Source organism: Anopheles stephensi, chromosome X (genome assembly GCF_013141755.1).
Source record: "Anopheles stephensi strain Indian chromosome X, UCI_ANSTEP_V1.0, whole genome shotgun sequence".
NCBI lineage: Eukaryota > Metazoa > Arthropoda > Insecta > Diptera > Culicidae > Anopheles > Anopheles stephensi.
Window position 1 is genome coordinate 7596028 of NC_050201.1, and position 22889 is coordinate 7618916.

At 46.2% G+C, this 22889-nt stretch overlaps 4 protein-coding genes and 1 long non-coding RNA gene across 7 annotated transcripts; 2 read left to right on the forward strand and 3 right to left on the reverse strand.

The window, feature by feature from the left end:
• Positions 1–2694: 2694 nt before the first annotated feature.
• On the reverse strand, positions 2695–13508 carry LOC118517387 (probable E3 ubiquitin-protein ligase makorin-2). Of its 2 annotated transcripts, XM_036063438.1 has the most exons (4): positions 13247–13508; positions 11018–11183; positions 8184–9384; positions 2695–7948 (listed from the first exon to the last, which is right to left on the reverse strand). In XM_036063438.1, exons 3-4 carry the CDS (start codon positions 9194–9196, stop codon positions 7480–7482), a joined length of 1482 nt encoding a protein of 493 aa, XP_035919331.1. In that variant the 5' UTR covers positions 9197–9384; positions 11018–11183; positions 13247–13508; the 3' UTR covers positions 2695–7479. The 2 variants fall into 2 exon arrangements, with proteins under 2 accessions (XP_035919331.1, XP_035919330.1); XM_036063437.1 differs by lacking the exon at positions 11018–11183.
• A 2349-nt stretch (positions 13509–15857) lies between these two features.
• On the forward strand, positions 15858–17619 carry LOC118517390 (antigen 5 like allergen Cul n 1-like). Its single transcript, XM_036063440.1, has 4 exons — positions 15858–16070; positions 16474–16952; positions 17026–17261; positions 17333–17619. The coding sequence occupies exons 1-4, from the start codon at positions 16064–16066 to the stop codon at positions 17601–17603; spliced, it is 993 nt and encodes a 330-aa protein (XP_035919333.1). The 5' UTR covers positions 15858–16063; the 3' UTR covers positions 17604–17619.
• On the reverse strand, positions 17606–18544 carry LOC118517391 (antigen 5 like allergen Cul n 1-like). The gene is made up of 2 exons (XM_036063441.1): positions 17972–18544; positions 17606–17911 (listed from the first exon to the last, which is right to left on the reverse strand). Exons 1-2 carry the CDS (start codon positions 18517–18519, stop codon positions 17668–17670), a joined length of 792 nt encoding a protein of 263 aa, XP_035919334.1. The 5' UTR covers positions 18520–18544; the 3' UTR covers positions 17606–17667.
• A 526-nt stretch (positions 18545–19070) lies between these two features.
• LOC118517393 lies at positions 19071–20763 on the reverse strand. 2 transcript variants are annotated; one of them, XR_004908299.1, is made up of 4 exons: positions 20747–20763; positions 20314–20488; positions 19239–20203; positions 19071–19167 (listed from the first exon to the last, which is right to left on the reverse strand). It is a non-coding gene; the product is annotated as an uncharacterized LOC118517393 (long non-coding RNA). The 2 variants fall into 2 exon arrangements; XR_004908298.1 differs by lacking the exon at positions 20747–20763 and adding an exon at positions 20562–20740.
• Positions 20764–20815: 52 nt separating this feature from the next.
• On the forward strand, positions 20816–21866 carry LOC118517392 (glycine-rich selenoprotein-like). The gene is made up of 3 exons (XM_036063442.1): positions 20816–20992; positions 21063–21147; positions 21237–21866. Exons 1-3 carry the CDS (start codon positions 20974–20976, stop codon positions 21403–21405), a joined length of 273 nt encoding a protein of 90 aa, XP_035919335.1. The 5' UTR covers positions 20816–20973; the 3' UTR covers positions 21406–21866.
• The last annotated feature ends 1023 nt before the right edge of the window (positions 21867–22889 follow it).

Consider the following 22889-nt stretch of genomic DNA (forward strand, 5'->3'; position numbering starts at 1 on the left):
ACCTCGGGTTGGAGATTAACGAGGCGCAGCGACCCTGCTAACAAACACTGATATGTACGCAGGGGTGATGAACAGATAGCGCACCTTCGAAGTCGTCCAAAACTTCACCTATCTGAGGTCAAAAATCCCATCCAGACCGCCATTCCCCGTACGTAGGGCTGACTACTTTGCTACGGGTACAATCAAGGCAGGCCGAGACCTCTTGAGGTTGTAGCACCAAGTAAGCAAGAAGAAGAGGTCCATGGCTAATCAAATTGTAAGTCTTTGATCTGTGAGTCTTTGACTAAACGACTTAAGGGTAATTTTGGCACATTTTGAATCACTGGTATGTGAGGTTCGGGGATGTAGGGAGGGATGATCGGAAAGCGGAGATGGATGAGCTGTAGTCGAAGAGATCGGAGACACTATGGAAACTGCTCAGACATATAAGGAAGGGGTCATTATGTCCGAAGCACGTACGCACGGAGCAGCAGTCGGGTGGGGAATATTTAGGCCTATCCGGTTCAGGAGATCAGGAGCGTCGACCAGCGCTTTTCTCTAAAGACGCTAACCCTCTTGAGTTTGACATCGGGTGTCCTAAGTAGGAAGGGACTGATTGGAGGAGCCGAGGAACCTACGGGTAGCTAGTCTGGTGAAATAGTGCTGCACTTGTTCCAGCAGCTTGGCGATCCATACTGACACTAGATAGACGTGGGACACTAGATGATGCTCCCGGATTCAAGGATGGATCGAACCAGGCTTGCAGTAAAGCGGCTTCAGACATAAGAGGTGCTCGTGGAAGGACATTTTGCTATCAACTATGACAGCAAGATCGTTGATAGCGTTGGAACGTGTGAGTAGTTGAGCGTTAATGGAGCCATCTTTTCGAGGCTTAGGAGGAGGCTACAGCTAGATGTTGAGTTACCCGCAATACCTATCGTGACGGAGGATATTGGGAATGTACAGAACATGACGAGCTCTACGAGCTGTACGGCTCCGGTGGGCTTGTCATGTCATGAGTATAACGACCCAATCCGTAAAGTCCGTTTAGGCCGTCAACAAGGACATAGGTGGCGAGGTAGGCCCGATCTGAGATGACATGATGGCGTTCATGCGGCCTCCAAAATGCCCGTGACGAAGGCGCTGGATACCGTGAGCGGTATCGAGGATTATGGCAGCAGGCGGTTAGCGAAGCGGTTGTAGCGCCGGATAAGTAAGTAAGTATATCCTTGGGGGCAAGCTAGTTCTTGGGCAGAAAGGCAGCGTTGAAGACCTTATCCATGTTTATTAAGACCTCCCAAATCAGTCAAACTATGTGGGATAAAGAAGTTGGCGAACGAGACTACTTACCTTGAAAGAGGAAGAAAATTTGGGGATAAGATCTCTATTTTCTGAGGTCTTAATCTCCTAAAGCAATTCTGTCGGTTCTTCAGAATGGTCTCCAATATAGGGCCAAAGCTCTCGACTCAAGCATCCAGATCTGGATTCCTCCTCACGCGGATAGTGAAACTGTGAGCTGAATGACTTCATTCAGCTCCCTTATATGTAAAAGGCGTCAATATCCTATCGTTGGGGCGGTTCTATGGTAGTCCAGTTGAATCTCCAAAATAATCTTAGGCATCAGGCCTCGTCCACATTGAAGCCGGAAAATCTTTTTAATCTACCTAACTCAGGAAAGCTTCCGGACAACCTAAACTAGAATTGAACTGAAGGATTGAAGGCTTCATCGTACCCCAGTTAATCCCTAGCAAACACATTCTGGATGGATCCTGTTCGGTGCTTCACGATGTTTCCAAGCACCTGGCCATGACTCTCATTAGCTCGGAAGCTGCAAAAGCTTATTCATTTTTCAAAGTTAGAAAAGCATTTGGGGAGCATTCCTCACCATGAAAAGTTCTTGGGCCAACTCTGATAAAACTTCGGATGACTCCAATTTGCTGAGGTCCTAATATCCTATTGTGATCCAGTTGGTTCTCCAGAACATTCTTATGCATCAGGGCCAAGGTTCTCGTCCACATGGAAGCCAAAAAAAAGTTGATTATCAACTCAAATCAGGAATGTCTTCATCGTAGCCCAATTTGTAACCTCAGGAAAGAGTCCGGATGGCGCACCACCATCAAAATGGAAATAGACGAAAAGATTGATGGCTTCTTCAGAGTACTCTCCCAGGCATCAGGTCTAAGTTTGTCCGCATCAGACCTAGGTCCATATGGTGGCCGGAAACCCTTATCCATTTATCGAAGACAGGAAACCTTCTGAGGAGGTCTACTGACTTTTCGCAGTTCGGAGTCTTCCCAAGCCTCACTCAGGCCAAAGTTTTTGACCACATGGAACCCATTCCTCTACCCATGTTAGGACTCCTTGCTTTAAAAACCCTTGGAGATCTCACAGGACTCACTTGACAGGACTAGTTTCCTCGGAATTATGCAAGCCGCTTATGAATTACCTTGACGCAAGAAACGAATCGATGCCTAATGACTCAAAATCTCTTTTAACTAATGGAGGTCCTCACAAGGTACAATTAGCTGGTCGTAGTCCGGAATTCTACGATTCAGTCTTAACATTTAAATCAGAAACTAAGCTGGTGCCCTCAAGCGACCTCTTTGATCAGTTCACCCATCAATCGCGAAAAGCTCCCCAAACTTCCGATGTTTTCCGGGGGTGTTTATTGATTTATTGTTTTCTTTCCAATAAAACCATTTCCACTTCATGGGGTTTTCATGTTCTTGTGTGTTTTTTTTCTTCTTCTTTAAATGATGCTTCATCGCGTACAGGCAACAATATAGTCTATATATGCAGCCGTATATTAAGGGACAGAGAAGAAATGCATCCAAATCCAAATTTCTCCACCAACATCAACGTATTATTTTGTTTTGTTTTGGCATTGGCCTTTGTTTGTTTTAATAAATTTGCTTGTATTTCCTGTTGCGCGTCTCTTTTGTGTGTCGGTGTTTTGTGTCCATTGTGTAGTTGGTTTGGAGCATGTGACTTGCTGTGTATATGTGGTTGTTGTAAATATAGACAGCTATACTCAGATTACGATTAGGTTAATTACTAACTGTAAGCAATCGAAAACAAAAGAGCGCCGACAACAGTTGGCAAAGGAAGTATTCCATCCTTAGTACACACACACACACACTTCATCTCCCGTGCTTCCAAATCGTACATGTTTTTACATAGTTGTGTGTGTATGTTTTTTGTTTTTTGTTAGCCGTGATTTCGTGAGTTTTAGTTCGTTTCTACTACGTTTTACTTTAAATTTTACTTCTGGTATTTTCATTATCGATTCATACCTCTCTTTTGGTTTGGTTTACGTATGTTATCAATTACTTTAGCTGTTTAGCTGTGTTTGTTTTTCTTTTGTATAACAGTTTTGTTTTGTTCTCTTTTCCTTTACTTTCGTTTTTCTTTTTTTGGTCGCGCTCTCATTCTTCAGGCCGAGGTGTTTTGAAGCACCTAGTGTGGTTTGAAAACAAACAAAAAATAGTAAGTAATAGTTTTAGATTGTTGGAACTAAACCTATTCTCTTTTTTATAACTTTTCTTCTCTCTCGCTCTCTCATTCTCTGTTTCCTGTTCCCCTTTGTTTGCATACTCTTTTCGTCTTTGTCGTATTCTATTAACGCATTACACGTTTTGTTTTCTGTATTTGATTTCGTTTCATAATATATGTTTTTCCCTTTACGTTTTCCTTCTTGCTCTTTTTTTCTCTTTACACTACACCGCTTACTAATTGCAGATTTTTGTTTTACCATCTTAAAAACAAACCTTAAGGCATCTATGATTTCCTTTCTTGTGATTTTGTGTGTTGGGTTTCTAAAGTTTTATTTTGTGTTTATTACCATCCTCGCTCACATCCAAACCCCGTTCGCTCAGTCTCTCTCTCACTCACACAGGCATTCAGGACATTCGAACACACACACGCGTAGCTAGGTTTAATTAAGAGAGTTAAGAAACGTTTCCCCTGAACAAAGTAACATCTAGGCGATGCAGGGAGAAGGAAACAGATCCCCCTCCCCCCCCCCCCCCATCTCCGATGATTGAAGTAGGGAAACATGTTCAATCAAACCCATCAACCCCTTACCGCCCCGCACTTCACGCCCGTAAATGATTATGAATGCAGTTTTTCAAATCACAACCCCGTTTTGCCGTGGCCTTTCGCTGCAAGCTACTGGAACACGCTTTCGCATCGTTCTACGTCAATTTCGTTTTCTTTCAAGTAACTGAGCGCATTGAGACATTCCCAGGTATTCACTTGAAACCGTTGTAAGTGACAACAACAACAAACAAAAAACGCTTAAGAACCATTTGGTTGGTTTAAAAAAAGGCCAAACACAGTGATTTGCAAGGATTAATACACAACAAGCCTCCACCCGCTGAAAACTATGCACTATGAGTTGACAAACAAAAAAAAAAAAAAAATCACAAATTCAGTTCGGTGGTCATGGACCCCCGCCGTTAAAACTGGCCAGTTACGCCGTGATCATATATATATATTCTCCTTAAGACGCCCTCTAGCGGGAAGCGCGAGATACTATTATGGCCGCCTGCTATGATCAAGCCTAGGAAACCACAAATGGCCGACCGAAGAGACCTTTCGAATTTGGCGTATGAAAGAAGAAGATTATAGTTGTCTTCAAACCATGTGGACACTTGTCGTTTAGAAAATTAACCAGCACAATATAACTTTATCGCGGGTTGTGCTTTTGGTTTTCATATGCCATGGGGGCGCCATTTTCTCTGCCTCTCTCGCTCGCTCTCTCACTCGCTCTCCATCGCGCAGTAATATACTTAATTCCTAAATGAGCCTTACTTACTAAACATGGATACTGGTTTGATTAGCGCGTGGCTACATACACACACACACACAGACTCATACATGTGTACGAAGTAGGTACGCAACGCGGTAGAACAGAAAAAATCAAACGTAACAACACGCACATAACAAGGTTTGATTTTTCCTCTTTTCTCGATCCTTTCGTCGGGTTTTTTTGTTTGTTTGATTTATAATCCACTGGCGCAAAAGTTTATAAAAAAAACAACGCAAACGAACGAGTGTTCGTAGTGTGTGTGTGTGTTTGTGCCACCCCATCGGTCTATCGTTTTATCACTCTCGGTTTACTTCCGGTTTACTTCCCTTTTCCACCACACAAACACGCGAGGCACATTCTCTCTCTCTCTCTCTCACACACACACACGCACGGGTTTTTCGTTTTGTATAAAAGCTATATAGTTAGGAGAAACAATATATATATATGTGTATATATATATATGTGTGTCGTATCACAAAAATCAAGTAAATCGTGAGTGTATGTACTAGTTAGTAATATTTCATAATTATAATTTTGGTGGGTGAGACTACCCGCCCCATGGCTCATATGTGTGTATGTCTGTGCTTTCGGGTTTACATGTTAACACGGCCTTCCTATCGCTCTATCTCTCTCTCTCTTTCCACTCCGCCCTCGAGCGCTAGTTTATTCTGCCTTGGGTTCCCCTGGGCCTTTGCTACAATGTGTTGACAAAGTGGGGCCTGCTTCATTTATTACCTATCCGATACATGCTTTATACACATATTTATGTATGTGTGTATATATATATATCTATTTCTTAACACATCGAATCCAGCCTTTTTCAGTTCATTCCAAAACGCATATCCTGTTTTTTGTTTGTTTCGTTTTTCTCTTTTACATTTCATATCAATTTTCTGCTTGGGTAAACCGAACCGTGGGCACACGCAACTTAAAAGAAATGCGATAAACAATTTGCATACAATATATTAGTTCATGCCACCACACCAACAATCCTGGATTCGACGAAATTCATTCATTTGTTTGCGTTTTTCGCTTCGTGATTATTCGAGATTTTCCCTACGCACTTTTCTCCTTTCCCCTCACCCCCCCTCCTCCTTTTCTCTTCATCATGCCATCCGGAAAATACACTTTTACATCCGGGAAAAGCAGTACCGGAGCACAGAGAGAGAGAGAGAGAGAGAGAGAGAGAGAGAGAGAGAGAGAGCGAAGACCGGATCCTAATGAATGTAATAAGAAGAAAAAATAGAAAATTCTCTCCCTCTCTCTCTCTCTCGCGCGCGCTCTTCATTTCAAATTAAATTTCCAAACGAGAATACTGTAGTAAGCAAAACGAACCAACTTCGTATAAATCTATATGTTTCTATATATGTATGCATAAATTACAAAACCCGGAAAGTCAACATAAAGAGTTTAATACAATCTCTAATTTTTCCATCTTTCCAGCCAATTAATTCAAAAAAAAAACCTAACGTTCATGTTACGGGGAATAAAACGAAACTGACTATAACGAAAAACAAAACCACGGCCACCACACACACACATACGTTTAAACGGTTCCTGAGTGCGTAACTTGCACCCAATATATAATATAATTTAAACTCTCTATAGTAGCTAATTAATGGCAAAAAAAAACAAACAAACCAACAAACACCATAAGACGGCGATCCTTCTTCTCACTTGCTTGGTTTTTTGTGTGGCGTTTCGCCAAAGAAAAAAAAAAGGAAAAGGCCTCCCAATCTGTTCGTTAGTGAGGCGCGTGTTGTATGTGCGTGTGATGTGATAAAGATATTCTAGTACGGTGAGGTAGATTGATTTGGGACGCGAGGGCGCGAAAATGGGAAGGAAGTTTGAATGTCTAACCGGCGCTCAGATCTACAGTTGATGGGGGGAAGGGGGGGTGGGGATGTGGGTGGGAAAACTCTCTCTCTCTCTCTCGCTCGCTTTCGCTCGGTTCGCCCTCTGGCTTTGAATGCGTTTCGAAAGAACCAAGCATGACTAAAACATAGCCGGAAACCCTTGGCTGGGGAGCCCGGTCGGGGTACGCACCGAGCTCCCGAGGATGCGGGTGGAATGCTGTACTGCTTCACGTTCGTGCGTTTTTAACGGTGTTTTGCCTTCCCTTTATTCTTTACGGCTAATGAGTGTTTGGAGGAGGGGCTAGAGACAATCAAGATTTGAGCGTTTGTTGTTGGTTTTGTCCGCAGAACTGGATGATCCACATCACCACACACCACCTCTCCATTGCCTAGTTTGATGCTTACACTCCTTGCCGTTGTTTTCTTCTTCTTCTTTTCGACACACTCGCAATTCATTTTCCCCTTCGTAATGCCATTCCGCTTCTAGGTGTGTGTGTGTGTAAATGATAGTGTAATCAGCTAACGAATAGTAAGGATTGGCACACAACAAACCGACTAACAAAAAACCAATAACATTCGAACGACCATCATCGACCGCCCGCTAACCGTATTGTGCATCACCGTATGACATTCCATGCGTGCGTGCTTCAATATGTATGTGTGTGTGTGTATGTGTGTGTTAGTTTTTGTTTGTGTGTTTTAAGCTTTGGCTCTGATCTGTTTTTTAAACGCTTTTTCGCACCGCCGCGAATTTTATATTCTCCCCCCCTCCCCCCTCCCTACCGGACCCCCTCCCCCGCCCCTCACTGACTCCGCTTAATGCTTGGATGCTGATCATATCAGATCGAACATAAAATCTTCTTCGTAGTCGGAGGAGTCGGACGGGAAGCCGCCGCCCCGCCCGGACAGGTAATCCAAATCGTCCTCCGAATCTTCCAGCTCGGAAAACAGCGACGTCATGTACTCGTCCAGCATCCAGCTGCGCGGGGCGAGCAGGGAGGCGAACAGCTCCTGCAGCTGGAACGTATCGGCGTGATCCATGTCGCGGTCGCGGCCCCGGTGCGGGTTGCGCCGGCGGGACGGCGCGCCCAGATCGACCAGCTCGCCGGACGGTAGCGCATGGCGGTAGAAGCACTTGTTGCCGAACGGGCAGTTTGCGCTGCCCTTCTTGAAGTGCATGCAGTCCGTGTTGTTGCAGGCTTGCTTGTAGTTTTCGATCAGCCGCTCCTTCTCTTCGCCACACTCCACCCACACGAAGCTCGGACAGACAAAGTCGGATGGTACGCGACAGGTGGGGCAGCTCCTACAATTATACAACGCAAAGAAAGGGGCAAACAAAAAAGAGTTAGTAATAATATGCTTTGGCTGACGGTTCCTATGTGTGATCCTGTACAAATCCCATCCGAGACCGACCCCGAGACTTGCTCAATACGTCTTGCTCTTGCCCCCGCTTTTTTTTTTGGTCCTAATCCTTATCCTATGAGGCATGTTTGTGTGCTAGTGTTGTCAAAACGCAACTGTGTGAAGCGCTACTGTACCTTTTAATTTTGTTGGCAAAATTGTTTGCCTTGCGCCAGGTCCGGATGCACCCGAGACAGAAGGTATGCTTACAGTTGGGCAGGATGCCAAACCGTTGCTCCCGGGCCCGCTTTTCCATCACCACCTCCAGACAGATGCCGCACGATTTGTCGCGCGAACGTTGCACCGCGAACGCGTGCTCCATTTCCAGCTCGTGCTCGCGGATGCAGTCCGCATTGTGGCGGCGCTGCTGCTCCTTGTCGCGCGGATCGAGACAATACCGCTGGCACAGCTCGCACAGCTCCCCGTGCAAGTACATACAGTCGCCGAGCGGACAGATGCCGTGCTTTTCGTAGTGCATACAGAGCCGCAACTCGCCCGGTGGCTGCTTTATGTCCTTGCCGTTGTGATTGTTGTTCATCGTGACGACGCTGGCGTAGGAAAGCAGTGACGCGCGAGTATACCCGACAGCACCATCTTCTGCGTCCTGCTCCACATCTTCCTCCTCCTCCTCCTCCTCCTCCTCCTCGTTGTCTGCCTCATTATCAGCTTCGTTATTTCGCTCATCATCGTCTAATTCTCTCTCCTCTCCCTCCTCCTCCTCCTCCGCCTCCTCCTCTTCCTCCTCATCCGGCACTCCTTTCCGTTCCTTGTGCTGAAGCTTATTGCGGGGAGGCTGTGGCTGCTGCTGATAGGAGAGCTTCGATTTGGGCACAAACACGGGCGCATCAATCCAGCGGGAAAGGTCGAGCGTGGAAGGATTTAGTTTGCTATCCGCATCGGCCTGCTGCTTCGCCGGCAGCGTAATGCCGTCGGCTGGGCTGGTGCCGGTGGTGCTGCTGTTGCTGCTACCGCTGCTGCCGCAGCTGCTACCGTGCGTTCCGAGCGCGGCTGGTTCGGCAGGGTGGATGAAGCGGCAGGAACTGCCGAACCGGCACGTACCGTACTGGAAGAAGCGGCAAACGATCTGTGCGGCGGCCGCATTATCCAACGGTGGTACCACCGGCATGACCGCATCCTTGCCCTTCTCCATCGCGGGCAGGATCTGGGCCGCGTGGGAGCCTATTTTGGTGGTCGCCTTACTGCCGCGACACGTACGGGCACGGAACTAACGCGTATGGTACACTGTTGGAATCGGGCCAGTAAGTCTTTTGTTGTGCACCGTGTGTGTGTGTGTGTGTGTGTTGCTGCCTTGCCTCGCGTTCTCGTACTAATCATAAGCTACGGGGAGGAAGAAAGAAAAACATCGTTAGAATGCATATCGTACTGTTTGCAACATAGAACTTTGGTGAGGTTATCATACAATAAAACAGCGAGAGAAAACGGAAACAAATCACACTTTAGCAATCCGATCGAAATTAGCATGAGAGAGACGATGCTCGCGGTTCGTACATATGCAACACTACAGTGATGTCATGGACAGCTTTCTAGATGACCAACAGTCACGCGTTGCCCGGTTAGTCATCTGCATATGGCGACCTGATTATTCAGCAATAGTCGAGCGCGTTACCGATTCCACCCGGTTGTTTGCGGCCCTAAAAAGAACGATTCTCGGTGTGCCAATACATTGAACACTAAAAAAGCATCGCAGGCAAAGAATGGTGGTGTGAGCGTTCAGATGATGCTCGCTGTTTGCTACGATTGAGTCACACAGCAACAGTGGATAGGGGAATCATGCATGCAGAAACATGTCAGATGGAAAAAAAAAACATCGTCGACAAAACCTGCCCCATATCCACAGCATCACGAATGAGTGTGCTGTGTTTATTGTCTACGTTACTTGATCGCCGTTTAGCCAACGGTAGGCACATCTTCACACATCATCATAAGAATCATACGTCGAATTATAATTCTTTGCTATATATGTAGCCTTTCTCTCCTTCTTTCTTGGCCTAACGATCTCTTGGGTCATGTCTCTGCCATTACTGGCTTACTAGACTTAATGATACCACGAAGTTGGATAGTCAGTCCTCACTATGGGGGAAACGGCCCAGCTGGGATTTGAACCACGGTTCTGTCGTGAGAAGACTGCGCCCTCGCCTCAGTGGCCCAATGGTGCATGTTATTAGTAGCCTTTGCTACCTATAATTCACGATTCAGCGTAGCAACGTAGTAGAATGTATGGAACATATCTAGAATAAAGAAGGTTTGCTTATTGAAGAGCATCTCTGCACTGCTTAGGTATTGTCCGAGAGCCGAGAGTTCCGGCGATCAAGTCATACGAGGCACAAGCTATAGCGATGCGGCTCCGATCTTCACACGGTATAAAACCTGGGGAGCAATCACAACGGGAGCCTTGGCGATCGCTTTACGAGACAATGAAGCACGATGCTTTTTGGGCTTTTGTTATGCGGATCGTCTTGATTCATGAAGGATGCTGGAATGTCCAGCAACCAGCTGAATGCATAGTTGAGGCAACCGAGGTGAAATGGAGTACACCGACAACAAGCTCTGCCTTAGCTTGGCTAGTTTCAAAACCATTCTTGCCCAGGGCGTTAGAGGATGCAGCGACAGCATGGTAGTTGTTTGCCAGAGCATTTCAAGATACTGATTTGCCGCTTCGATTGGATTAAAGATTAAGTTGGATGGTTTAGTGGCATTCCTGCTAATGGGATTATCAGTCTTCCTCGAATCGATGATCATGGGGATTGGAGGCTCACAGGATGGAAACTCTCGTCCGACGCAGTGAAAGCAAAAACCATTCTCCATTATGTGATTTTTAGTATCAAGGCCCGTTGGCAGCAACGACAAGGGGACGTTCTGTTAGTGAGGCTCACGTAAAACGGTCTTCTTCCTCTTATTTGGCCCTTCAACCTAAAGTAGTCTTGATCTGCCATTTCTCACTTGATTTTACCCCTTGCTAGGAGATGGTTAATCCAGCATCGACGGTTAACGACAGGATGAAACATGTTTTACGTTTTCGTGCCACACATTGCCACTGTTCTTCTCTCTCTCTCTTTCTAAAAAAAAACGGACCACAGCTTCCAAGTTCCACCGACAAAAGGGGAAATGAAAGAAAACTGTAAAGAAGAGAAAAAAAAGCAGGATAAGTTCTTTGTTTTCATGGTACCCTGGGGGTCCGAAGGGAAATTTCTTTTCCTTTCTTCCTACGTGTTTGCATCTCGTTTCCCCACTTTCCTTGTTCCTTCATCCCCCCCTCACCGGGGAAGAGCAAAAACCCAGTACGATGACACTCGCCGATGCTGCAAACATGGCGTTTTATTCGTACGCATACACAGATGCAAATACATACAAGCCGTGTACATTCACTTCTTGCAAGATTGTAACTTTTATGTTTCCACTTTGGCTGCTCCCGCACGGGTGAAGTTTCATTAGTCATCTTTTTAAGCAAAAATAGGCACAACTTTATCGAACTGCCAATAACTTCACCGCAGTGTGTACTGCACACGGTTGCTTGAATATGTACGTGCGCGCGCGTGTGTGTGTGTGGAGGGGCCTGCCCCGAATGTGGGCAGGAATGAAGCAATCCGATGCAATATGAGTGGAAGGTGTTGCATATTGCGACACACAGGGTGAGAAAATGAAATTCCCAACCCAGCAGATTATAACCTTAAAATTTTCATACTTCTCATCTGAAAAGTAGGCAAAAGCACAAACACACACACGTAAACAACGCTTCCTTCCTGCGCTCGTATTCGAATGGCTAGAAGCTTTGCTAATTTCCAGGAATGCTGCAACTCCGGTTAACCACACTCGACGACGCAAATTTCGAAACTGTGCCGGGAGGGAACTGATGATTTTCTTTGGTGTTGATTCATCTTCCCGATTTTCTTTCAATTGCCTTTTGTTTTGTTGCTGCCGTTGTGTTGTAGGCAGGGGGCGGGGAGAAGGGGATTGGGCAGCATCCGCCAGTTTGATAGAAGAACAGTATCAGCCGGAAAATCGTTTCGAATTACGCGCTTGTCAAACGCACACGAACCAAACACACACTACTAAACACATACACATACACTGTTTGATGATGTACATCCACAGGCCGTAAAGCCGTACTTTTTACATCCTTTTTTCGTTGTGTGTTGTTGTTGTTCCGAACAAATCGGTTTTGCACCTCCCAGGGGCCCACGGAAAAGAGGGAAAACACACACAGTTCATTTACACGCACACACACACATACAAACCGAGCAGCAGCCGTCGCAAACTTTTATGACTGTCAGATGTTGTGTATACATGTATGCACGCCATTAAACGCAGCTGGTGGTTGATTGAAATTCTTCGCCCGCAATGTGTGTGCGCGCGTGTGAGCGAGACAGCTAAACCCTGTTATAATCGCAAAACAAGAAAGCTTGTGCACGGAACACGGGACCCCCTCCTTCCGGAATAAAATGGATTGATTTACAAATGTAATTGCAATAAGTGGGGTAATACTTCTTCTCTACCCGATTCTTTACCACCATTTTCTAATCAAAATCGGACCGAAAGAAATTCTCGATACTTGCGCTAAGGCCAAAGGCACCAATTATCATACAGTGTGGGTCTGGTGCGTCTCGGTGTGTGTGCGTGCATCGTGCTCGTGTGTTTTTCTTTTCGAACATTCAGATACTGCGTAGTGCAATTTTACCAGCCCCCCACAAAGGGGTAAGCAGGAAAAGTTTGACAAAATCCTACTCATGGTAGCAAAAACCGGAAAAGAAAATGTTCAAGATGCACACAGTAGCCAGAGCACACACACACACACATGAAATAATAACGACTTGACAACTACCGTGACACTACGGGAGAGAAAAATAAAGGAAACGTTGCGGACTGGTCGAACGGCGGAACGGGATTGAATTTGCTAGTCCGTACTACCACCACCGTTTTTCATGGTATTCCCAGGGACTGGGACGCTCGTCCGGGAAATGTTTTTTTCCCCCACACCAACATCCAGAACTGGACGGGAAACGATAGCAATCACCCGAAACCATTCCACAATATGCGGCTTTTGTAATGCCTTTTCCACCACACCAAAACACACGCTCAGAACGACGACAACTCCATAATGGCGTGTGTGTGTGTGTGTGTGTGGATGGAAAATATGTAGTTCGAGGATGCTACAAAATAATGTTAGCGCTGGTGGTCTTACCGCTAGCGTGCCCTTTGCCAGGCTCCGCCGACAAGCGCCCGGATCTCTCTATTACGCGTTTTCCACGCCAACCTTCGGTTTTTTTTGGTTGGTTTTTTGCTCACTATTGTTTAACAACGTTCGGTGAAAAACAAAAAGCTGGGCAGCGTTGCAAGGCTTGCAAAATCTAGCACACACAAATAACGAACACCGAGGTACACGCACGCACACGCTTCTCACAACCACTGAATTGTTGGGCTTCCGCAGCGCTATGACAAATCGAATTGCAACAGTGTGCATCATCGAGCAGCCAGCTTGACAGCTGACAGTCCCGCTTCACTGTGACGTTTGACAGTGCCGGTGAGCTGTCATGTCGTGTGTGAGCTCAGCTTGTAAGCACTTTTTTCTATTTTTCGCTTTATTTAGGATAAAATAAATGTTTTAAATATTTTTTCTTCTACTGTGTTATTCTTTTCTCTGATATAAACATGTTTTCCTACATTGTGGGACGTTTCGCTTCTTCTCGTGTACAGACAGTTCGTGATATACGCGGTATTAGCGTTTAATGCGTCCGTCAACATTTTTGTGTCGAGCTCTGTGTTTTGTGTTTACATTTTGCACAGAGAAATGTTGTTGGAAAATAAGAGTTTGACTGCAAAAAGCTTTACACATGAGAAATCCTTATTTGTTAGCATATCGTGCAGCAAATTGAATCCCCAAAAACTACTTGAGTGACGATGATGCGGAGATCTTGAAAGGTTTCGGTACACCATTTCTGCCTTCCTGTGACTTGATTTTAATCCTAGGTGGCGGATGAATCAGTCGGACGGCAGTTTGCTGGTACGACCTCATCCGTCAAATACCTTTAAAAGATTGTACCCTTAGTCGTATACGACGGAGCAATGACTCCAGCGTTATCCGCGTATATCGGGAAGTGACGGTACAAAAAATCTCACTTCCGCTATAGTGAGCAGTCTCTTCTCACCATAGTGAGAAGTGTGTTTTTGTTCGCTGAAGACAGAAAAACGATTTTCGATTATCAAACACAACGAATTACCATTTAAACAAACGATCCGGGAAATAAACTGAATAAATTATAATGATAGGGTAGAGGCCGTCTTGTAGCCATGAGCAGATCACTAATCCTTTTCCAGCAAATCAAGATCTCAGAAATTTATTCGATCCCCGGCAGTTAAGATTCCACTTGATCCATGGAGCTCTCCGTGCTCCTTTACGGGTTGCTGAAGAACACCTTCCTGATGGGACATGAGTTCCTTATGACGTGCCCCGACCATCGTATCTCGGGAATCTGATTTGGTAGTCTTCGTCAAATTTATCTTTGATTCTATCTTATGGGCCTCAGCGGGCGATCATCACCCACTTCTTCTTAGAAATTGCTACATTCATGGACACTATATACTGGAAGGCTTGGAGCTTCTTGATTTATCCCAAGCTGGAGAGTCAGTCCCGGAACACAACAAAACGGCGCTGATGGGATTTGATACCAGTGGAGACATCGAGCTTCCATCATCTGATCAACATATTGATTTTTTTATTGCGTATCCAGTTCTTTACATGTAAAATAGTACATCTGGCTGTAGGGCGTTGCAGCGTAATAAAGAAAAGCAATGTATTAGTATATTATCCATCAAACCGGGACTGATCAGAAGCTTAATGTATGCAAATCACTCGTCCAGTGATACAGAGAGTGTGTTTTAAATTATTCCCAACAAAAGATGGACTACAACTGACAACTAAAGCCACATGGCAGGACAGAGGAAGAATTACATCTTGCGCCTTTAGAGCCACCAGAATGATGTATACATTCCGGAAGTAATGCTGGTTTGTAATCAGGTTCTACCATAGTACGTTGCGCCTCCGAGCCTTCCTACACTTCCTGGCACTGGTAGCTTCCCAGCTCTGTATGACATTTACACAATCCATGCACCCACATCATATGCAACTTGAACAACTGCTTGTATTGTTTTATTGTTGTGGCATTAAGCGATTGAGTTACGGCGAGCAGACACCCGGGGTGCGGGCTAGCACCTAGGTCGGTTGTGATGTACTTAAACTTTGACCTACAACCTGACCGGCGCCAACCATGTCACGTGCCGTGCACGACTAATAGCCTAGTCCTGGGAGGCGTGATATGGCTGTTTAATGGGGGGTGATTGGGGATTGGAGCAGTTTGGTCACGTTTGCGTGGGAACTGACTCTTCTGGAGGCCAACCTGATGATCCCTGGTCCATACCAGCACCGGTGACTTTCTTGATTATGTTTGATTATTTCGTGATCGTTTGCGATTGATCGACGAAAAACAAAACCATTGAGGGAAGGCGTTACTATCAGCAAGGTTGAGTTGTTGGGCTGCAAGTTAGTCAAGGAGGTAGAGGCACGCTCTGATACAGCCGGTGATACAAATTAGCAAAACTACCCCGATAAAGCGAGACGAGATCGCAAGCGGTTAGTGGAGAAGAGATGGAATGCATGACGAAGATGATGCTTCGTTCATCATCCCTAATCGGCCAATTCTTCCGTTTTACGGCTAAAGGCGCAAATAATGCTTTGATACCTGTTGCGGAATTGGAATTGGAAAGGAACGCTTGCCTGCCCCGTTCGTATATAAAGGCACCGTCCTGACGGGATGCTCGCACAGATTAGTTCCTAGCCGGCTGGAGTGCGTTGGGAAGTGTCTGCTGAGAAGAGACCCGGGGCTTGAGACGGGTGCTTATCCTACTACCAAACGCCAGCTCATACGGCAAGCTCATCAAACAACCAGCAAGCTCTACGCACCATCGAGAAGTTATCCACACACGCACACAAAAACGAAGCACTATGCACGGTAAGTAGCACCACACCGCTACAAATCTTGTTGAAGGAAGGTGAAGATGTTAGAGGAGTTGCGAGCTGTGCAGTGAGAGTGAAAAAACGTTGTTGATATTTTATTGTTGCCGGTCGTTGGTGTAAACATTACACCTTCCCGAGCGTGAACCCGGCACAGTGCTCAACACCGAAAAGCAAAAGTGAAGGGCTATTCAACATTCAACGATCAACTGGAGACGTTCTCACGGGGGATGGTCCTCACGTCCGGAAGCTAACACAGGAAAGATGATGAATGATTCGACAGTTTTGCTGTCGGCTACGGTACTCTCCACGGCGGGAGAACTCCTCTAGCTCGTGTAGTCTTCCTTAGCATGCATTGTAATTTGACAGTCGATAATTTACCGCTACCGATTTGAGGTTAGGATTTCGCAGTGTGCGGGCAGCGTTGCTGGTGGTCGCCATATTGCACAAGGTCGCCATTTGCACTTCCAACGCTACAGAGCCGTGGTACGAGGTGACAACAGCCGGTGGCGATGAGTCTAGTACGGAGCCGTTCACGGAGAGCACTAGCGTGACTCCCTCCTGGATGGAATCCACGGAACCGTCGCCGTCAGCAGACTATGCGGACGTTGTTGAGTGGACCGATGCGAGTGCGTACGATGTCTACTGCAAACCGGAGCTATGTCTGCGCTACAATCGATACGGTGAGCTGGAACCGAAGAGGCACGTTGCTTGCGGGTTCAATGGTTCGTTCGCCGCCGACTGCCCACCGGGTCGGATGATACTGAAGATCGATGCGCAGCTGCGCCACTACATCCTTCATCTACACAACGAGGCACGTGATCGGTTGGCACGGGGTGTCGAGCCACAATTTGCTGCCGCCTCTAGAATGCCGACTGTGGTAAGTAGGATCCACCGGCAGGGTAGGGGAACAGATAAACAATAAATCTTTTTTTCCCTCCCTAATGGCGTAGACTTGGGACGATGAGCTAGCTAATTTGGCGGAAATTAACGTACGCAGCTGCAGGTTCGAGCATGATGAGTGCCGCAGCACACATCAGTATCTTCACGCAGGGCAAAACCTAGCCGTCGGTTCGTACTACCTCGAGACGGACATTTTCGAAATCGTTCGCAACTTGACGACGCTGTGGTATAATGAGCATGTCGACACGACGCAGGAAGTGCTGGACAGGTACACCACCGACTACAAGTAAGTGTGCGAAGTTTCCATAGCCCAGTGGAGTAGATGATAACTTTGAGATGCTTGATACCGCCACCCAGTGCCACCATCGGACACTACACGCAGATGATCTCCGACCGCACGACAGCGATCGGGTGCGGCGTTGTGATCTACCCGAAGAAGATAGAGGACTTTGTGTTCAAGATGGTGCTGTACGCCTGCAACTACGCACTCACGAGCATCGTACATCAGCCAATTTATTTGAAAGGTGAGCCGACCGGCCGTTGTGCAACGGGCACCAATCCGGCCTACGCTGGTCTCTGTAGCTTGGAGGAGAATCATTTGATTAAAGCGATTCCCGCGTACACCTGACGCGTAAAAAAAAAAACCGATAGAGTCTGCCGGTTGTCTTTTTTTTATTGCGATATCACCGCTGCTAGATGTGACAGTGCTCACAGAGGCCGGGAAATTTGCTGTCCTTTTTGCACGTCTGCTCGTACCGGTTAACGTTGCAGATGGGTCGATTGACGATGTTGATGTAGGAGTAGTTGCAGCAAAGGATGTACGTATCACACACCAGATGTTTACGGTGTTCGCGATACGAGAGCAGGGAGCAACCCATACGACACACATTACAGTTGATCAGTTGTAGAAAGTGTCCGATCTGGAATTTACGGGAGCTAGAACGGAAAGGTACGTTAGGTCGATAGCTGGATTCTCTCGAACTGTGTCACACTTACGATGAATGTTGTGAGTAATGCTTAACGTCCGAGGGTTTCGTTACTTCATGCTCCAGGTACCAACGGTCGATCAGGTGCAGGATGACGTGCGGTAGAACCCGTATCTTCAGATCGTTGACGTTCGTAGGCGATACGCACTTGGTAAGCTTACCGAGCGTTTGACCACTGTACGGGAAGCGTAACGTACCGCGACACTTGTCGTGCGCGAAGTTACACGTGTTGAGGTTCATACGGCACAGATCGGCCATTTCCGGATCCCAGCTGACGGCATGCATCGGTCCGAACGTATCGTTGAAGCCGGGCAAATGACCCAAAGCGAACGTTTGACGCAAATCATTCGCACGGTCCAGTATTTGTTGCTGGTAGTGGGTGAGAATGGTGAGGCTTACGTTAAGATACTTGTTACAGCTTCCGTGCAGCACATCACTGTTTCCACAGGCGACATGATCCCGACAGATGCCGCAATACTCTTCATCCTTGTACGCTACGCTTTGTTGCACTGGAAGCAGCACGAGCGCGGATAAATAGAATGAGAGTGGTTGAACCATGCTTAAATGTTGAACAGAACAGGTGAGCTGTTTGCGATAAAGCTTATATTCTGTACATTGTGCATGTTTACGGGTTTAGGGAAACACATTAAAATCGGTACACACCACGTTTTGATCATAAACCGTTGCAGTAACGTTCCAGTCGGTTTCCTCACAGTGGTAAGTGTTGAAAATGGGGTTTTCCACTCAACAGCATTATTCATTTTAGTAGAAAAAAATAAAATAAATTTTTAATTGCTTTAATCACACTTCTAGCTCACTGAAACGAAACATAATTTTAAATTACGAAACTGCAATAATATTCTTCCCGCGCTTTTCAAAATATTCCCGGCTAGCACGATTGAGGGCCAGGGGTATGGAGAAATCGAGCGAAATGGGGGAAAAATCCCGAAGCAAAAATCCGTCATAAAAGCCATCACTTAGACGCGTTTTATGATGATTTTCAAATTTCGACAGCTTTTCGCCCATTTCTTCCATTTCGCCCCTTGGCTGTTTCGTCGCGATTTCTTTCAGTGTGTGCGTGTCATCTAGCATGAATGTGGCATTGTGCGTGTGATTGTTACCCTTTATTGAAATTCACAGCTGAAAACATGAACATTGAGATTTTAAAGCGCAAAGCAGCATTCAAGTTCAACTCAGCAGTTTCACCTGGAAAATAAATAAATAAAAGTAAGTAAGATTAAGTGCATGACAATGAATCAAATTGTTATCATACTTACATAAAAAATAATAAAACGATTGATTATTTCAGCCAAAATGTAATGTCGGAACAACCAAAAAAAAGGGCGCCTTTTTGTACTGCAACAACTGCCTTCGACTGTATTATGGTCCACAGGCGCGATCGTCCGTGTTTTTGGACCGCGAACGTCATCAAGACCGACGCCGGAACCGTCTCTTGCCCCCGATGTTGGTTCCATGGATATCGCTACGCGACCGGCAGGATCGGTGGAACAAAAGCGAGGATCGCAGCCCTGAACGAAAGCGATACGTGGGATGATTCTTGTGCCTGCTAGTTCCGTGCGTGTTGTTCCACTAGCGACAATGTCGTTAAAGCGTTCGCATGGATCGCAGCTGACCACAAGTGCGACGCCGGTACCATCGGTCATTCCCGCTGTTGGATCCGTGGATGGCATTCCGTGATCGTTAGGATCGTTTGACGAACCAATGCGAGGATCGCAGCCGACCACAAGTGCGACGCCGAAATCGTCTGTTGCTTCAGCTGCTGGTTCATGCGCGCATGACGTTGCACGACCGGCAAAAACGACTGTCGTGCATCAAGCATCCCTTCAGCCGTCACCAAGCATGACACCGGAACCGTGTGTTTCATCACCGGGATCAACATTTCACGAAGAGCAGTCGTCAGCAAGCAGCATTCATCGGTCCACCGTATCTATTCATGTAAATAAGAACACAGAGTTAATTCAAGCAAAAAGAACTTGTCCTGGGCACGATTTTGGTTCACAATGTTCATTATTAAAACTGGATGCCCGAACTGCCCAAACGGCTGCGGTAGTGGCCACAATACACCCGATGAAAGGCGTGCGACGCCATGCTCAAACCATCCCGATGCAAAATATAAGCAACGAAGAGTCACTGGACAGGTTTGAAGAGCATCTTACAGATGAAAATTTGTTTTACACCTTCATACAGCGTGCGGATGCTGTACAAAATTGGTTGCTTGAAGCTATGGGTGGAGGTAGGAAAAAAATAGGTTAAACATGGTGTAATATTAGCGCAAATGAAATAACAGTATGCGTTGCTATGAACACAGTAGTATGGAAAACAATACGTTACCTTTTTCTGCCCGGTAATGTGCAATCCGAATGAAATATGATGATCACAAAACAGTAATACTCTTGGCGTTGTTTACACATATTGGGAAGATGCTGGAGTATCAGCCACACACACAGCTTTTTTGAAGCAATTTTTGTTATTCCACGGCACTGCACATATCGGTAATAAGTAAGATCTGTTCAAAATAAAGAATATTTAGATTATTTCACGAATTTTTGCACATAACCAAGCGGATTGCGCATGTTTACTTTTCTGAACTCCAACTGAGTTTGTTTACACATTTTTTGACACAGCGGCGTTTTGCTCGCTTTTGACGCACGCACACATTCAAAGACAGCACAGCGCATGCGCTGCAACGAGCAAAACAGCTAGTTCGCCCGAGCGAGATTGCCCCCCCACGAGTTTCACCCATTTTCGCACGATTTCTACATACCCCTCACCTACAAACTGACCCGAATTGTTTGCCGGGTTGTCTTGCGCGTGGAGTACTGAACACCGGTAGCATAAACGCACGTTTGACGTACGACGTGTTCCTTCATCTGTGTGCGACCAGCTGTAATTTGTTTTGTCATGTTGCGAATCGAGACAAAATAAAGGGCAAGCAGTGAAATACGCAGTTAAACTTGCACGGAGAAGAAATCTTACGGCCGTTTCTTGAAAATGGTGTACATTTCAAGAAGTAAGTAGTTAACTTCCGCTGGCGTTTCCGGGCGCATAATAAATGCAATTCTTTTCCGCCCTGTGTATAGACGGCGTGGTACAGGAAGCCCAACCATGGGGCGTAGATCGCATCAAGGGTCTCATAATGGGATTCTTTAACTTCCTGGTGATGTTGTAAGTATTAGTAAGCAGGTGCCACGCGCTTATCGGAATCTGGTGTAGCGTTGCTCATATTTCCCCTTTGGTTTTCTTTTTTGCTACAGTTTCCGCACGATGCTGGATTTCCAGGGTGGTGGCGGATCGGGTGGTCGTGATGTACGGCGTGGGGGCGGTGGCGGTGGTGGAAATGACGGACCACCGGGAGGACCGCGCCGAAGACCGATCGGGCGACCGATGACACTGTCCGACTGTACCGTGCCCGGTGGCGGATGAGCTCGGTAAAGTGTCAAACCGCTAGCTAACGGTTAGCGTTTGGCACCGTACACCCCCCCCCCCCCCCCCCCTCTACCATCCGGCAGAGCCTGTGTGGGCCCGTAGGGATACTCCTACGTATGACGGGCGCGTCCTAAACCTCCGCTACCAAACAGGCGGGTGCGTCCCGAAGAATGGGCTACACAGGTTTGCCAACACTTTTTTTTTTCTCTGCGTGTCTGGTGGTGGGAGAATAGTTAATTTTTTGTTTCGTTTGTGCTGCATCGCTCTACGGCGTTCGTAATGCTTCTATCAACATTCTAAAATCAACCACTCAATTGAATATCATAACTAGCCACTCCCTATGGCCGGTTTAGAAATCTCCGTGAATAGGTTTAGCTTTCGGTTTTCGTTTTTCACTGCGGTAAAAATTAATCAATCATTATTAAATTACCTTTTTCGTGTAACATAATGTATATCCAGTTTCTAGATCTCGGCTTTGTAATTTGCTCAATATCCGAAAAACGTCGCTGAGGAAAAGTGTGCAATCAATTCTTCTATCAAACACTTCGTCGTGCAGTGGTTTCACTGGTATTACGTCCGCAATTAGGCAGCCAGTTCTGGTTACCTTGGCTTGAACTACCCATAGTTGGATAGTTAGATTCTGTGCACTGGGAGATGCTCCTGATGGGATTCCCAAATACCTGATCTTTCTTTTAATCAAATCAAGTAAGATCAGGAAACCATTCGGACTGTTCCCCCTTGGTAAGGATTAACTATCCATCTACGTGATATCAAAAGCCATTAGATGTCCAGCATAGTCTTCTTCTTCTTCGGTACTACTACCTCGAAAGGCCGCTCAGTCTGCCATTTTTGGCTTTCTTTGACTTCATTTTAACCGTAGCAGAGTAGGATAGTCAGTTCTAAGGACGGAGATATGGTCTGGATGGGATGCCGAAATGACCTAGCATAACCTTGTTTGTTAGACTCTTCAACCTCCATAGGTATTGGCCTACCATTACTGGTTTCCTTGACTTAGCTAATTAGTTTCTGGATAGTCAGTTCTACGTACGAGAAAACAGTCGGTCAGTTGATGACTGTCAAGGGACGCAATTTCTAGATGAAAAAGAGCGTTACGTAGTAATGTGATCAATATTGTGACACACTCAATTCACATGAGGTTCGCTGTCATCTTGGGATTAGATCGCCAACACGCGAACGTTCTCCTGTTCCTGATCGAGTCAACATCTCGATTAGTCTCTCAAATGTACGCCACCAAACAAAGTTTATTCATATAGCTGCATAAGGCCTGCGAAACCTTTTTTTGAATTAAATCCGGCCCGCGAGTTAAAATGAGTTTGGGCCACACTGCTCTATAACATCAACAGTTCTTGGCGTACCATTACTGATTTCCTTGACTTAGGTTACCAATAGCTGTCCTACTTAAGGGGGGAAGGCAAAGATTCGATATCCGGCCTTAGTCCGGTCTAACACATTATTGGTAT